Source organism: Rhopilema esculentum, chromosome 5 (assembly GCF_057945365.1).
Source record: "Rhopilema esculentum isolate cy_ngs chromosome 5, ASM5794536v1, whole genome shotgun sequence".
In the NCBI taxonomy this organism is placed as follows: domain Eukaryota; kingdom Metazoa; phylum Cnidaria; class Scyphozoa; order Rhizostomeae; family Rhizostomatidae; genus Rhopilema; species Rhopilema esculentum.
This window is the reverse complement of record NC_142819.1, coordinates 6,096,679-6,110,078: the sequence shown is the minus strand read 5'-3', so window position 1 is coordinate 6,110,078 and position 13,400 is coordinate 6,096,679. Positions and strand designations below refer to the sequence as shown.

General features: G+C 31.7%; 1 protein-coding gene across 2 annotated transcripts; it reads left to right on the top strand.

Moving 5' to 3' along the window:
• Positions 1 to 91: 91 nt before the first annotated feature.
• Positions 92 to 13,380, top strand: LOC135690137 (endoplasmic reticulum-Golgi intermediate compartment protein 3). Of its 2 annotated transcripts, XM_089116222.1 has the most exons (18): positions 92 to 323; positions 796 to 866; positions 1,316 to 1,403; positions 2,024 to 2,064; positions 2,698 to 2,776; positions 3,444 to 3,475; positions 3,987 to 4,054; positions 4,928 to 5,009; positions 5,539 to 5,622; positions 6,149 to 6,206; positions 7,658 to 7,705; positions 8,588 to 8,619; positions 9,177 to 9,273; positions 9,757 to 9,821; positions 10,592 to 10,670; positions 11,435 to 11,492; positions 11,700 to 11,755; positions 12,677 to 13,380. In XM_089116222.1, the coding sequence occupies exons 1-18, from the start codon at positions 227 to 229 to the stop codon at positions 12,754 to 12,756; spliced, it is 1,215 nt and encodes a 404-aa protein (XP_088972348.1). In that variant the 5' UTR covers positions 92 to 226; the 3' UTR covers positions 12,757 to 13,380. The 2 variants fall into 2 exon arrangements, with proteins under 2 accessions (XP_088972348.1, XP_088972349.1); XM_089116223.1 differs by lacking the exon at positions 7,658 to 7,705 and having other exon boundaries at positions 93 to 323.
• Positions 13,381 to 13,400: the final 20 nt, after the last annotated feature.

Genomic DNA, 13,400 nt, shown 5'->3' with positions numbered 1-13,400 from the left:
CCAAGCAAATTTTTAACGTAATTTTACGTTTCCATGACTTTCTTTGCGACCTCGTTTTGATGTCCCAAAAATAATACCGCTGTCCAAAAAGGACTGGATGCTTGCTTTCGTGGCCACTTTGAATAATGGCGGAAGAGTTTCTTGTAAAACAGAGTCTTCTAAAACGAAGGATTTAGCTTATTTTCTATTAACTAGTTTTAATTTTAGGCCATCTAAATAACGGAAGATGCAGACTAAAGATATTTTTTCAAGGTTCAAGCAATTTGACGCTTACCCAAAGACACTGGATGATTTTAGAGTGAAGACTGTTACGGGAGCAGGAGGTTAGGCCCGGTCCAAAATTGTTATTGTGACTATCCACAATATTGAAACATAGTTTTTACAATATGGTTAATTACTGAAATGTTGATGAATTAATGTTCACCCATTACCAAAGGAATTCTTCGGGTAAAGGTCTTGAAGTTGCCACTTTCTGGTCTCATTTAGATCAGAGAGAGGTCCTTCCACTGACAGAATGCAAAAAATGCCAACAATAAAGAACCCAATACAATACGCTGTATATAGATTTAGATTTAACAGGATTGATAATTTTTGTTAATAATCCAGCTGATTGAAGACCAATTAGGTAATCAAATTTCTGCTTTCTGCTGGCATTTTTTAAATAAAATAGTTAGCTTACTGCTATTTTTCTTGACCGATTTTTTAAGATAGTATGGGAGCAAACTAATAACATACTGTAAAAATTACCAAATGATACAATAACATTTAAACCAGCTGATAATTTTTTCTTTTTAGTGACAATAATCAGTGGATTAATCATGTTCACACTTTTTATATCAGAGCTGAATTACTTTATGACTACTGAGGTAAGGACAATCTCTTTGCCATAACATATTGAGTTGATAAGGTGTAATGTTTCCCATATTGTAAGCAAGATCAATCTTCATTGTTTGAAAAACCCAATAACACCTTGGTATTTTTATATCTGTTTAGAAGGCCAGAATTATTGCCTTGAATGCTGCTAAGCTCCATCATAATTTGTACTTTGTGTGAAAAGCAGAAATAATGTATGCATGGGTTTGAATTTTATAGGCATTAATATTTTTTGCTTGGTTCTTTATGTTCTTGTTGAAAAATAATGTATGCAGAAACTTAAATGCTTTACTGCCTTTAAAACCTAACTGCTGGTAATAGATTTATTATTTCAGAAAAATTATCAGTTTATCAAATTATCACTTGGTACCAGCATTTTTTTAAAGATGGTCTTGTGTTTTTCTAAAGATTATTTTGTTTGGAATCCTTTTTTGTGTTGCAGGTTAGCCCGGAATTGTTTGTTGACACAACTAGACATCAAAAATTGAAAATTAATATAGATATTATCTTACCGAAATTACCATGCGTGTGTGAGTAAAAATCAATTTTTATATTATGATATTTGCTTCAATAGTACTCCCTTCTATAAACTCACATTTCCAAAATATTTGCTAGTTAATACATCATATACTTCATCATTAGTTATTTACAAACATAAAGTACTTGTGCTCATGGCCACCAAGTGGTTCTGGAGGGCCTGGGACAAAAATGAAAATTAAGGGCCTCTGTGAGGGAAATGAGCAGAAAATTGTTTCAACAACATCCTTAGGATAAGCTTGAAATAATTCTTAAATAATGCTTAAAAATATTTCTTGCAGTCATTTTCTTGTAATTCCATATTCCCTGCATATGCTGTGTCTTTTTTGCTACAACTGAAGAAAATTGGAATAGATTTCTGCTGTTTTTTTATGCAAATCCTGGCCTTTGTCAATGTCAGTAATTTACAAAAACCATTTTTTACCTAATTTTCTTCCTAATAACTTGCATGCAAAGAGCTTTGCCACACCAATTTGATTGTTGAATAAGATATCAAGGTTGAAATTGTGTACAAGGTTTTCTTTGTGAAATTTTTAAGGTTCCACATATGCATATCTGTTCAAATTATGCCACTTGTAAAGGTTTTATAAAACCTGTACAAAATTCATTTTAGATTTAAGTATTGATGCCATGGATGTTTCTGGTGAACAGCAGGTTAGTTTCTTTCTATTGTTGTTCTTTAAATTTGGTGGTGAAATTGAGGTTTTGCATGATTTTAAACAGCAGCGGCGAGGATGTACAATAATTTTCTATTTGTGGCTTTGAAAGCTTTATTTGTTTCTGCAAGATCATAGAAATGTAGAAATCTTTGCTGGCATCATTGCATATCTTTATTCTACAAGTCATAGGTAAGAAAAGTCTATACAATTTGTGATAAAAGGATTCACAAAAGGCACAGTGGCTACAATATTCCCTGTGTAGTATTAGAGCTGCTGTCTTAGGAATTATAGGTTTTTCTAGTAGCTCTCTTAAGTTCTAAAAATCATTACTTCAAGAAATCCTGGCATTATAAAGGCTTGGCTATAAGACTTTTTGCAAGAGCTCACCTGGAAGTTATTAGGAGGAGCTGTTTGTAGGTAGTTAAGGATAGAAAAAAGAAAACTTGACCTCAAGGAGAGCAATCTGTAGCTCCTCTCCGGCATTTGAGAAGAGCCTGAAGTAAAGCAAGAGTATCACCCCTCTTGCCTAAAATGGCCAGGCCTGATTATAGCCAGTCATAAATTGGCTAGGGTTTGATTAGTGTTTGAAAAGTTGTTGTCAACTCACTAATATTGATCTCTTTTTCAGTCCGATATAGATCACAATATTTTTAAGCAAAGGCTTGATGTAAATGGCAATGCTATTCAAGATTCTGCTGTTAGAGAAAGTAAGATGGGAATTTGGATCTACAAATCCTATGCATGTTATTGGCTACAGAAATTCACATTATGATATAAATTTTTTTTCATTGATATGCCTACTTGATTCATAATGTTTTTACTTCTTGGTTAAGAACAAACTATGAACTTAAAAAAAGTATAGATTTCGGCAAGAATCTTGATGCTCTGCCTCTGGTAGATGCTTCGAATTACATCTTACATACAACTCTTTAATTTTCATTGAAATCGTTTCCAAAACAAAACCAGATACAGGGAGGGTTTGTGAGCGTGACTAATAAAATCATTCATACTTTGAAACCAAAGAGATTTATTGTAAATGATATCAAGAATCAAGCATTGTTTACAACTATGTAAGGGCTCATCTTAAGTTCATATCATACTTTTCATCGAAGAAACATTTCTTTGTCCTAAATTTGAATACTTCCAGTATTTACTTTTGGTACTATAACTTGCAGATATTCTCCAATTCCTTTGTAGCAATTTTTTCTTTTGTCTCTCTATGATGTTTTTCAGCCCTTTTTTCCCCTTTTTTTTAAAATCACATAAGACTATGCTTGCTTTGATTATTCGAAATTAGATAAAAAATACCTAGGTTATTTAAGCATTAATAAACCCTCCATCAACTTCTATATCCTTTTTAATTTTTTTGCGCAGATCTTGGTGATGGAAGTGAGCATGCACTGAAGGTAAGTAAAAGATTCTCTGTTTGCTTTGGTCCATCAAAGTTAAAGCTGGTTGCTATTTGCGTTGTTCTTACATTTGTTCGCAAGAGACTTAATGATTCAAATATGGTAATAAATTTTTTAAAAACCCATTAACATCACAGCTCTTTTTGTTTAATGCAGGCCATCTCCCTCGCCCATGAATTCACAGAATTATTGGCGTGGGCTATTGGCCATCCTCGCAAAAACATGTCTCACTGGGCGCCTTTCAGTCCAGTGTAATTTTCCATTGTATAGGGTGTCCCCTATAAAGAGATCCATTGTTGATAGGTGTTCATTAATAGAGGTTCCACTGTAATAGAGACCCAAAAGCCAGTACAATCTCCCTATTGCTTTTCGTTTTTTAAAAATGAAGGGATATCTGTTTGTTTCCATTTTCTTTGCAACAAATGTTATTTTTGCTTATTCTTGGATTGCAAGACCGGTAATTGTCAATTTATTAACCTGGGCTTTAAGGACCAATCTTTTTTTGCAGTCAGTGAAGACTACGCTAGATCCAAACAGATGTGAGAGCTGCTATGGTGCAGAGACAGCAGAACTACCGTAAGCTGATGTTTTTAACATATCCAGTTTCCATTACCTTGTAATTTTGATCCACGAGAAGTTTATTCAGATAAGTAGATTGACACAGGATTATTTGAATAAGTCAATGCATATTTGTGCTTGCTGTATTTTTTCTTGCTTCTTAATATCAGTTTTTTTAATAGTGGACAGTCATATACATAAACCGAGTCAATATTTTCTCTTTTATCAGATTTTCTTTACAAAATTTAAATTAAAAATAGGTATTCAAAATTGACCTTTGTTCCAATTGTTGCGATTAGACCCCAGCGGTCCCATTGCTTTTTGACTCCTTGAAAAGAAGCTGTTTGTAGAGCACCACAAAAACATTTTTTAGAAAATCTTATTTTCATTTCAAAATGCTGTGTGCTTGGTACCTGTCCACAGCAGGGTTTGGCATTGAAAATTGAAACTAGCAGATATGAAATTTGTGAGATGAACTAGTTTTTCACCTTTTTCAATATCGTAAAACAAATGAAACATCCCTTGAATAAATATAAACAGAAATATGATGCTTAAGACAAAAAGTTGTAACAGAATTTTGTTCTTTGATTTTTCAAATAAATTGTAATATTATAATACAGCGAATTTTGCTTTCATGTCTCTTGTCCCTTTCGCATGCAAATTCGCAATATGCAACATGCAACATTCTTATTATTACCATATACATAGATAATGTTAAGAGCTAATGACAATATATATACATATATAAAACAGTTCTAAATATGCAAATCCCTAAACTGAAGTCGCGTGGATTGTATTGAATGATCGAAAGACCTTGTTTACATAATGGTCCCCTTAAGGTATTCATAAAAGGTATTCACAAACTCATTTTTGCTTTGTTAAAATTTGCAGGTGCTGTAACTCCTGTGAAGATGTCCGTAATGCATACAGAGGGCGTGGTTGGGCCTTCACAGACCCAGAAAGCATAGAACAGGTTAGAACAGAACTTCCTGCTTATCTAATCATATATTTAATATTTTATCTATTCTTTATCTTTTTTATCAACTTTACAAATTTTGTTGCTTGCCCAACATAGCATGTGCGCATTTTAAAAATCATATATAACCTTTTCATAATCATTTTATTTATAGTTATCTATTTTATGACGAGGGAGGCATACTGTAAATCCGCGAATTAACCCCCTGGGGTAGCAGTGGGGCTTATTGGAGGGGGGGGCTTATTGACAATTTGTAGTTCTAGGGTGGGGGCTTTTTCAAGGGGGGCCAATTCGAGGATTTACGGTATACTCCGTTACAAAAATGATATTTTCCACTAAGTCACACAGTGCTACCTAGTTTAGAGATGGTAGCGAAAAGGGAGAGTAGATAAGCGTTTTGTTGGTACAGATGATATGTCTATGAATCGGTTATCAATGGTATGTTAAATCTTGTATGTCTAATCTGTTTTAAATCCAAAGAAAACTGTTTTCTGATTGGTGTTGATGATGAATAATTCTTTTTCAGTGCAAAAGGGAGGGATGGAAGGACAAGTTTCAAGAGCAGAAAAATGAAGGATGTAGAGTTTTCGGTTACGTCGAAGTTAGCAAGGTTTGTGCAAGAGTATTTTCTGTCTTAAGGTTTTGATGCCATGTTAACAGTGTACAGATTTCACTAGGAATGACAGGAAAATATTATATTGCTCACAAAGCGAACGAGATTCTTAATTGAATGCAACAAGAAAATGGTTTTCGAAATTTCATGTTAAGTAAACGACTTCGCGTCTAATTGCGTGTTGAAATGAACTGCCTGTCGTTTAGAGAAGGTTGCTTATGAATCAGAGAAATTTCGAGAAATAACTTATCGGTTCATATGTTGTCAGTATGAAATTGGTCGTCAGATAAATCATGACAAAAGCATTTTGGTCACTCTTGTTTAATTTGGGAGTTGATTTATCTAGAAGTTTGCAGAAGAGGGTTTTCATATAAAAGAATTGTTTTATTTGTTATCGGAAATCGTTATTTTCACTTGATATCCTATAGATTGTAATTGAAAAGATTTCTATTATTTTTCTGATTGATTTTGTCGAGTTAATGATTGCTTTTGACAGTCTTTTTTGCTAAAAATTATTCTATAGGTTGCTGGCAACTTCCACATTGCACCGGGCAAGAGCTTTCAACAGCATCATGTCCACGGTATGTAAATTTTTGCAGAATTTTGAATGAATATCTCTTTTCTTGTCTTTCTGCTTTTGATCGATTTGACCTTCAAATTAATCATTAATTGTTAATCTTGGCACCCCTAAAATCAACGGCTTTGTTTTTCATAGATATTGTCATTGCAATTCTAGGTTGCCTTTATATAAAGTTTTTTACATAAGCTCTAACCTAATATTGCAAACTATAAACCGTGTGGGTTGAGAAGAGAAACTACTACATCGTTATCAGGAACATTTTTTCATCATCACTCATGCTTCATCAACAAAACTAACTAACCAACTAACAAAAACTACAAAATCACACCTCATCGAACGTGCGATATAGAAAGCCTGGGGAGAGCGCAGAATAAACCTTCGCAGAGGCTGTATTTGCGAAGTTACTTTTCAACAACTAATGAAATATAATTCAAATTAACTGACTAACTTTTTATTTGATTTAGAAAATGCTTATATACGTGCTTATATTAGATTCCATTAAAACTAAACACAATTGATGAAGACTTCCCATATCTAGAATAAATGTACTGTTGAAAGCTGTAAGCTTATAGCTCTCTTCTTGCATTTGTTACAATCAAGAAAATACTCGTTTCTGTCATCCTACATTAAGGGTCATCTTGTTTGTTTAGCTTCTAATTGCTTGCAATCTGTAACCTATATCATGTCTGTCCTTGACGAATGCCGAAGATTCTTGGAGAACGTGTAATCTAGCCTCACATTTTCAGCCAGTTTTTTATTTATCGACTTCCTTAGGTGAAAACTCAGCATACATTCTCATCTAATGCGCGGCGTAAGAATAATAAAGTAGTTATTCAAAATTGACGGTGTGTACCCCGTTTTATACTAAAAGAGGCCACAAAGAATTGTAATTAAAGAGGCCAGACAGATTTGCACTGAAAGAGGCCACAAAGAACGGTGCTGAACGAGGCTGAAGGGAAAGTCGAATAATCGTTTGCTTCGTTTTGTGATAGACCATCATTTCCAAGCCAGAAAGATTTTCTTTGCCATTAGTCACCTACATATTTTTCTTGCAATTCCTTTTTCAATCGCAACAGAAACGGTCTCGGCTTTCAACATCACTTTGACTGAAGTTAAAAGTTTGTGTACTGCTATTAACAAACTCAATGCCTTCCACAGTGACCTGACGGGATTGCAGCGTGTTTTGGAATAAATAAAATACCATTATAGTTCTTGGTTGAGCTAGTAATCACATAAACAAATAATCACATATAATTACACACACTAGTGAAAACGATGATGACGTATTTGCCAATACCACTAGCTTAATACTTCCAATAGACGCTACTTAACATACAAGACTGCCCATCAGCACATCAAAGCCATGCATTAGATACATCAATCACATCATCACAAACCTAAATAAAATAAACCAAGAACACTTGGAATTAACTCGTAATTTTATCTTTATAGTGAACATGGTGAATATGGGCAAGGGTGCCAAAGTTTTTTCAATTAATTGTGAGTAGATGGTTTAATAACTAAGAACCATAAACAATCCTTAAACATGAACAATAAAACCACCCACATTTCTTGGATGCAATAAGCGAAAAACGTCTTTATGTAAACTAAATGTCATTAATGTAGACCTTTTTTCAAAAGTTTAAAGTTGCAATTAATAAAATGCTAAAAGTTGTTTTGTTAGAAACATTAAAAGTAATCATAATTTTGAGATCATTGAGAATTTCGTTAATTTCGTCAGGTTTGTTGTTGTTGTTGGCACTGAGTTTGTTTTTTTGCAAATTCTTACCATAAAATGGATGCACAATATTTTTATCAAATTATATTTCTTTTATGCCCTTCATATTTTTCTTCCCTCAAAAATCCTTTATCCTTTGATTTTTCCTTGTGTTCTTATACCTTTGTTAAAGCTTGCTAAAGAGTTAATCAGTGATTTATGAATAATTGATGTTTTCTTCTAACTGGTTTTCTCGTAATTTCATTGAAAAGTTAAAAATGTTTTTTTAAAGACTCCTTTTTCAATTACGACACATTTGTTACCCTGTAGCATTGAAAACTGGTAAAAATCTCTAACTTTGAAAAAGTTGAGTATTTGTTGATGTAACAAAAAAATGATTTTTTACGACATGGCAATAGAGTTTCAGCAAGTAGACATTTTCGTAACTGAACATATGACTGTTCAATCTTATTCCTGCCAATTAATGTCCTTTTGTAATAAACTTGATTTTGCGAATAATTTCTTGACCAGTCTGCGAGCTGTTGTCATTTCTTCATTGTTTAACACCCGCTTTTTTGCTTTTGGATGTTCACTTTCCAAAACAATTTCAACATTTCAAATCTTCTTCAAACCCTGTTAAAGAAAATCTACTTTGCTTTCTGTAGTTCATGATTTGCAGCCATTTGGAGGTATGCAAGTGAGTAGCGATTTCGTATTTTTCCGCATCATGTTTTGAAACTCAAAATTTTTTGGTATCTTATTTTACACAATAACTCTATTTCTATTATTTGTTTTATGAATTTTACAGACTTGATTTATATTGAACTATCTTTATACAATGACCCAATTATGACGCTGTTTCTAAGTGTTCGTTTAAATGTCACATGTCAGCAGATCGCAGCTTTCTTCTTCCTCTCTACTCAACTTTTAACCAAAGTGTCATTTCTTTTTTAGAAGTTTTTGCTGTTGTCTTTTATGAGTTGTATACTTTCCCATTTCATTCATGCGTGAATTTTTAGAAATCACCGTTAACAGCAAATTTTTATTTCAAGTTTGATATTCATGTTCTTTGTTCACAAAAATTACTTTTTCAGTTGTATCATTTAATGATTCTGTATTTTGTCGGGTCATAGCCTATTAGCATTGTTTAACACGGGATAAACTTTTATAACAGCAATTTTAAAATTGTTGAAGTTTCTATTCTGTGAAATTCCATATTCCATTTTCATTAAATTTCATTTTCCTTATTTTTAGTTCAACCTAACGCACCACATCAAACATTTATCTTTCGGAGAGCCGTACCCTGGTGTTCACAACCCATTAGACGACACGCTCATAGATGCTGTCGAATGTGAGTTGAATTTAACACTTTCCCCATTTGAGCCAACCTTACATGCAGGGATCCAGACATGTGAATTTAAATAACAGTAACTTGAGAAATATTCAATAAGAAGTTAGCACCTTTTCAGTTGCTTTGCATTATTTATTTTTATCAACTTCTATGAAATCATCAACCTTGCTTGTTTTTGTCAATCAATCTGAAAGCACCTTTATAAATATTTATGATACTTTTTATCAATTTCTTGTAACCCTTTTGCCATTTACTTTAACCTTAATCATTTCTAAGTAGAAACCATATTGCGATTGTTAGTTTTCAATTTCTTAGTAGCTTTACGATTATTTTGTTTGTTGAAAATGATTTTCGTTATAACTTGTCCTCACTTTCTAGATGTGTTGTTTATATGTTTTTGTTACACATGGATTTTCCTTATTAGAAAGTGAACTCTGCAAATACATTCGCCGTAGGTGGCATACTTGTTTTTTTATGTTGTAGCATCAACTATGTACCAATATTTTGTCAAAGTTGTTCCAACTGTTTACAAGAAATTAGGTGGCGGGGTATGTATTTTTCAAAATATGTTTTTGCAAATACATCACAGTGGCGAAAATAATACAAAAATAATCAATTAAACACGATATAAACGATACTCTCTATAGAATCAGGTAGTATTGCAGCTATCTGCTATTTAGAATCTAACCTTTAGATACCAATGTTTAACTGTTTAACTTTAAGTTATTTCTTTTAGATCACTTACATTGTAATAGAACTCTTAATATATATATATATATAATATATAATAGGCTGATGATTCCTCGTTGAAAGGATGAAACGCGTTCCAGAAAAAAAATTGTCTTTTTTCATTGTTTTTTAACATTTTTCTTTATAACACTACTGCTTTTTGTGAAACAAAAGTTTAGTTACATATATAACTAAGTTATACAAGTTTAGTTGTCTAAAGATCGCATGAAACCCGGAGTAGTAACTATAAATTATCACGTTCTTCACGCCAAAACAGTTCTGCGTATTAAGCATCGAATACTTAATGACAGACAGGCAAACATTAATGTTCATTGGTCTAATTATCATATTTGTTCACACCCGTAATCATTGATCGAGTTCCTAACAGATATTTTATCAGATCATGTCCAATCTCTCTTAGCTGATCTAGCTAGCCTGCCTGACAGTAATAATTGAAACTTAATGACTGACTGTCTAGCTTGTCAATATGCTGGTAAATTTTTGCGACTATTTCTAGTAATAAAAAGTGATTTTATATCTCTTAAATTTTATATTTTAAATTTATTCTTCGCTTTGTGTCACCCTGCAGGAAGTCTGGACTAACCAATATTCTTATACCAAACACAAACGAAGTGTCCGGCAGTTGACTGGAGAGCACGGACTACCTGGTACAGTATCAATACTTCTTCGACTGTCGATATTAGGTTGATGCTCTGCGATTTTTCGTGTGTTAGATACCGTGGTATCATATAATTTTCTTATGATATAATTTCTTATGATATTATATGATTTAATGTTATGTTATGTTATGTTATATTATATTATATTATATTATATTATATTATATTATATTATATTATATTATATTATATTATATTATATTATATTATATTATATTATATTATATTATATTATATTATATTATATTATATTATATTATATTATATTATATTATATTATATTATATTATATTATATTATATTATATTATATTATATTATATTATATTATATTATATTATATTATATTATATTATATTATATATATTATATTATATTATATTATATTATATTATATTATATTATATTATATTATATTATATTATATTATATTATGTTATATTATAATATTATATTATATTATATTATATTATATTATATTATATTATATTTTATTATATTATGTTATATTATAATATTATATTATATTATATTATATTATATTATATTATATTATATTATATTATATTATATTATATTATATTATATTATATTATATTATATTATATTATATTATATTATATTATATTATATTATATTGTATTGTACTGTATTTTATTATATTGTATCCATATTTTCGCACACAAATATTCAGACAGGATAACCTATCAGCATAATAACAATGCTGTTATCTTCATTTATTTTTTGTTGCAGGAGTATTTGTGTTATATGAATTGTCACCAATGCTAGTTCAATACACTGAAAAAAGAAGGTGAGTCAATGGTTTGAAATTTCTGAAACTTTTCTTAGCTTTTATAATCTTTGCTTCAGTAAGTCCTTATATTCAAGAAGCCGAGTCTTGTATGGGGAATCATAAATTATTTCAAAGCCTTGTGATCTTGCTCATTCAATTGTTACCATCGACACTCAATTGAGTATTATCATTCGCTTTAGTGACACCAGATCTGTCCATTTGCAGGTCATTCATGCATTTCCTGACTGGTGTGTGTGCAATTGTTGGTGGCGTATTTACAGGTAAGGCGTTTGTTTGTTACAAAGAAAAATGTTAGATAATCAATGATGGGCAAGTAATTCATGCTTCTTTCAAAGCAATTACCGTTTAAATGATGCTTGAAATGATTTCTGTTGAGAAAATCCTCGCAAGGGATATAGGCGCTATTCGTTACGAGAAAAGATTAGAAATAGTAGTATAAACAAGACTGAATGATTTTGATGGTGCCACCATTACTTTGACAGTTTCTTGTTAATGTAGTGATGTAAAAAACGTGATGGGAAATGTCTTACATGAATGCTTTACCTGGTTGTTTACAGCCAGATGACACATTTCGAAAATAGCACATTGGAAACCAATTTTTTACTACAAATGACTTACTACTACTACTACTAATTACTAGTTTTTCAATATTGCATACTATATGCTTAAATGTTATATATTTTAGATTTTTAATTTTTAGTTATTGTTTTGAAAAATTTTAGACTTCGTATCTCATAGAGTTTTCAAGTTTTTTAAAAAAATAGAGCTTAGTTTGGATAAGAATGTCGCCAATCAAGACATTGCATTGAGTTTCGGTACAACCAGACAACTATCCGATAATATAAGGCGGAGTGATAAGAAATTGTCTGCTGTTTGGTAGTTATAGCTCTACTATTTAAATTTTATTGTTTATATTGTAGCTTTTGCCTTGTAAGAAAATGCGTTCTTTAAAATTCTAGCTAGAATATCTACGCATGTCCCACGACTACTTTCAAGGGGCTTCATAATTTCATCACTATGAAACAGTTGCTTAAAAAGATCGTTTGAGTTTTTGTCTTCTTTAACCATTGGGGTTTTTATGGTGAAAACAACGTTTGATCATGATCAATCAGTTATAACGCGATCACTAATCAATCAATTATTTTCATACCTTTGATTCACTGTTAAATTTGTTATTTTAGTTGCTGGCCTCATTGATTCGATGCTATACCACTCTGCACGTGCATTGCAGAAGAAGATTGATCTTGGAAAAGCAAGTTAGGACTTGAATTGAAATACCTCGTAAATATTGTTATGCAAAACTAGCTATGTTCATAAAAGGTGTATTGTTAATTGACGCATGTGTAAGCAAGATTATGAACTCTCACTTCGAAAAGATGTAGAATATAGAATTGCAGCTTCTCAGAACACAGGTTGGAACGAAATGGAAAGGGCTATCATTCACAGTGTTCCACCCCAACATTGTCAGTTGCGAAAAGAAACATTCCAGACTATTTTTAGAGAATTTTATAGAAATATCAAAAGTAAACGGATTTCCAATGGTAATGTCAATAAGTTCAACGCTGTTTTTTACATATCAATGACATGTCTGCACGAAATACTTTCTTCAGGTTTTTAACGATTTGTGGTCCAATTCTGTTACCCAAAGCCTCAAGTTTATCTCCTGAATTTATCTTGGTTTTCTGAGAATATCTGTTATTGACCAAATATTAACCCGAAGTCCCTGGCAAGAGTTTCTATATTCAGACATATGTTACGAAAAACGTTGCGGATAGTGAACGGTCAGAGAATGTTGTGCCCCAAAAAACTTGAGCAAGTGAACTTAGTAGAGTATTTTAGAGTATAATTTATTCTTTGCATACATTCGAAGCTCTCAATTTGTTTCTTTGATTGCTTTTTTCTGCC

Excerpts from the sequence above, each read along its gene's own strand:
- LOC135690137 (XM_089116222.1), top strand. The coding sequence starts at position 227 with ATGCAGACTAAAGATATTTTTTCAAGGTTCAAGCAATTTGACGCTTAC. Across the intron at positions 2,777-3,443 it reads AGATTCTGCTGTTAGAGAAA|ATCTTGGTGATGGAAGTGAG; the intron begins GTAAGATGGGAA and ends TTTTTTGCGCAG. Across the intron at positions 4,055-4,927 it reads GCAGAGACAGCAGAACTACC|GTGCTGTAACTCCTGTGAAG; the intron begins GTAAGCTGATGT and ends TAAAATTTGCAG.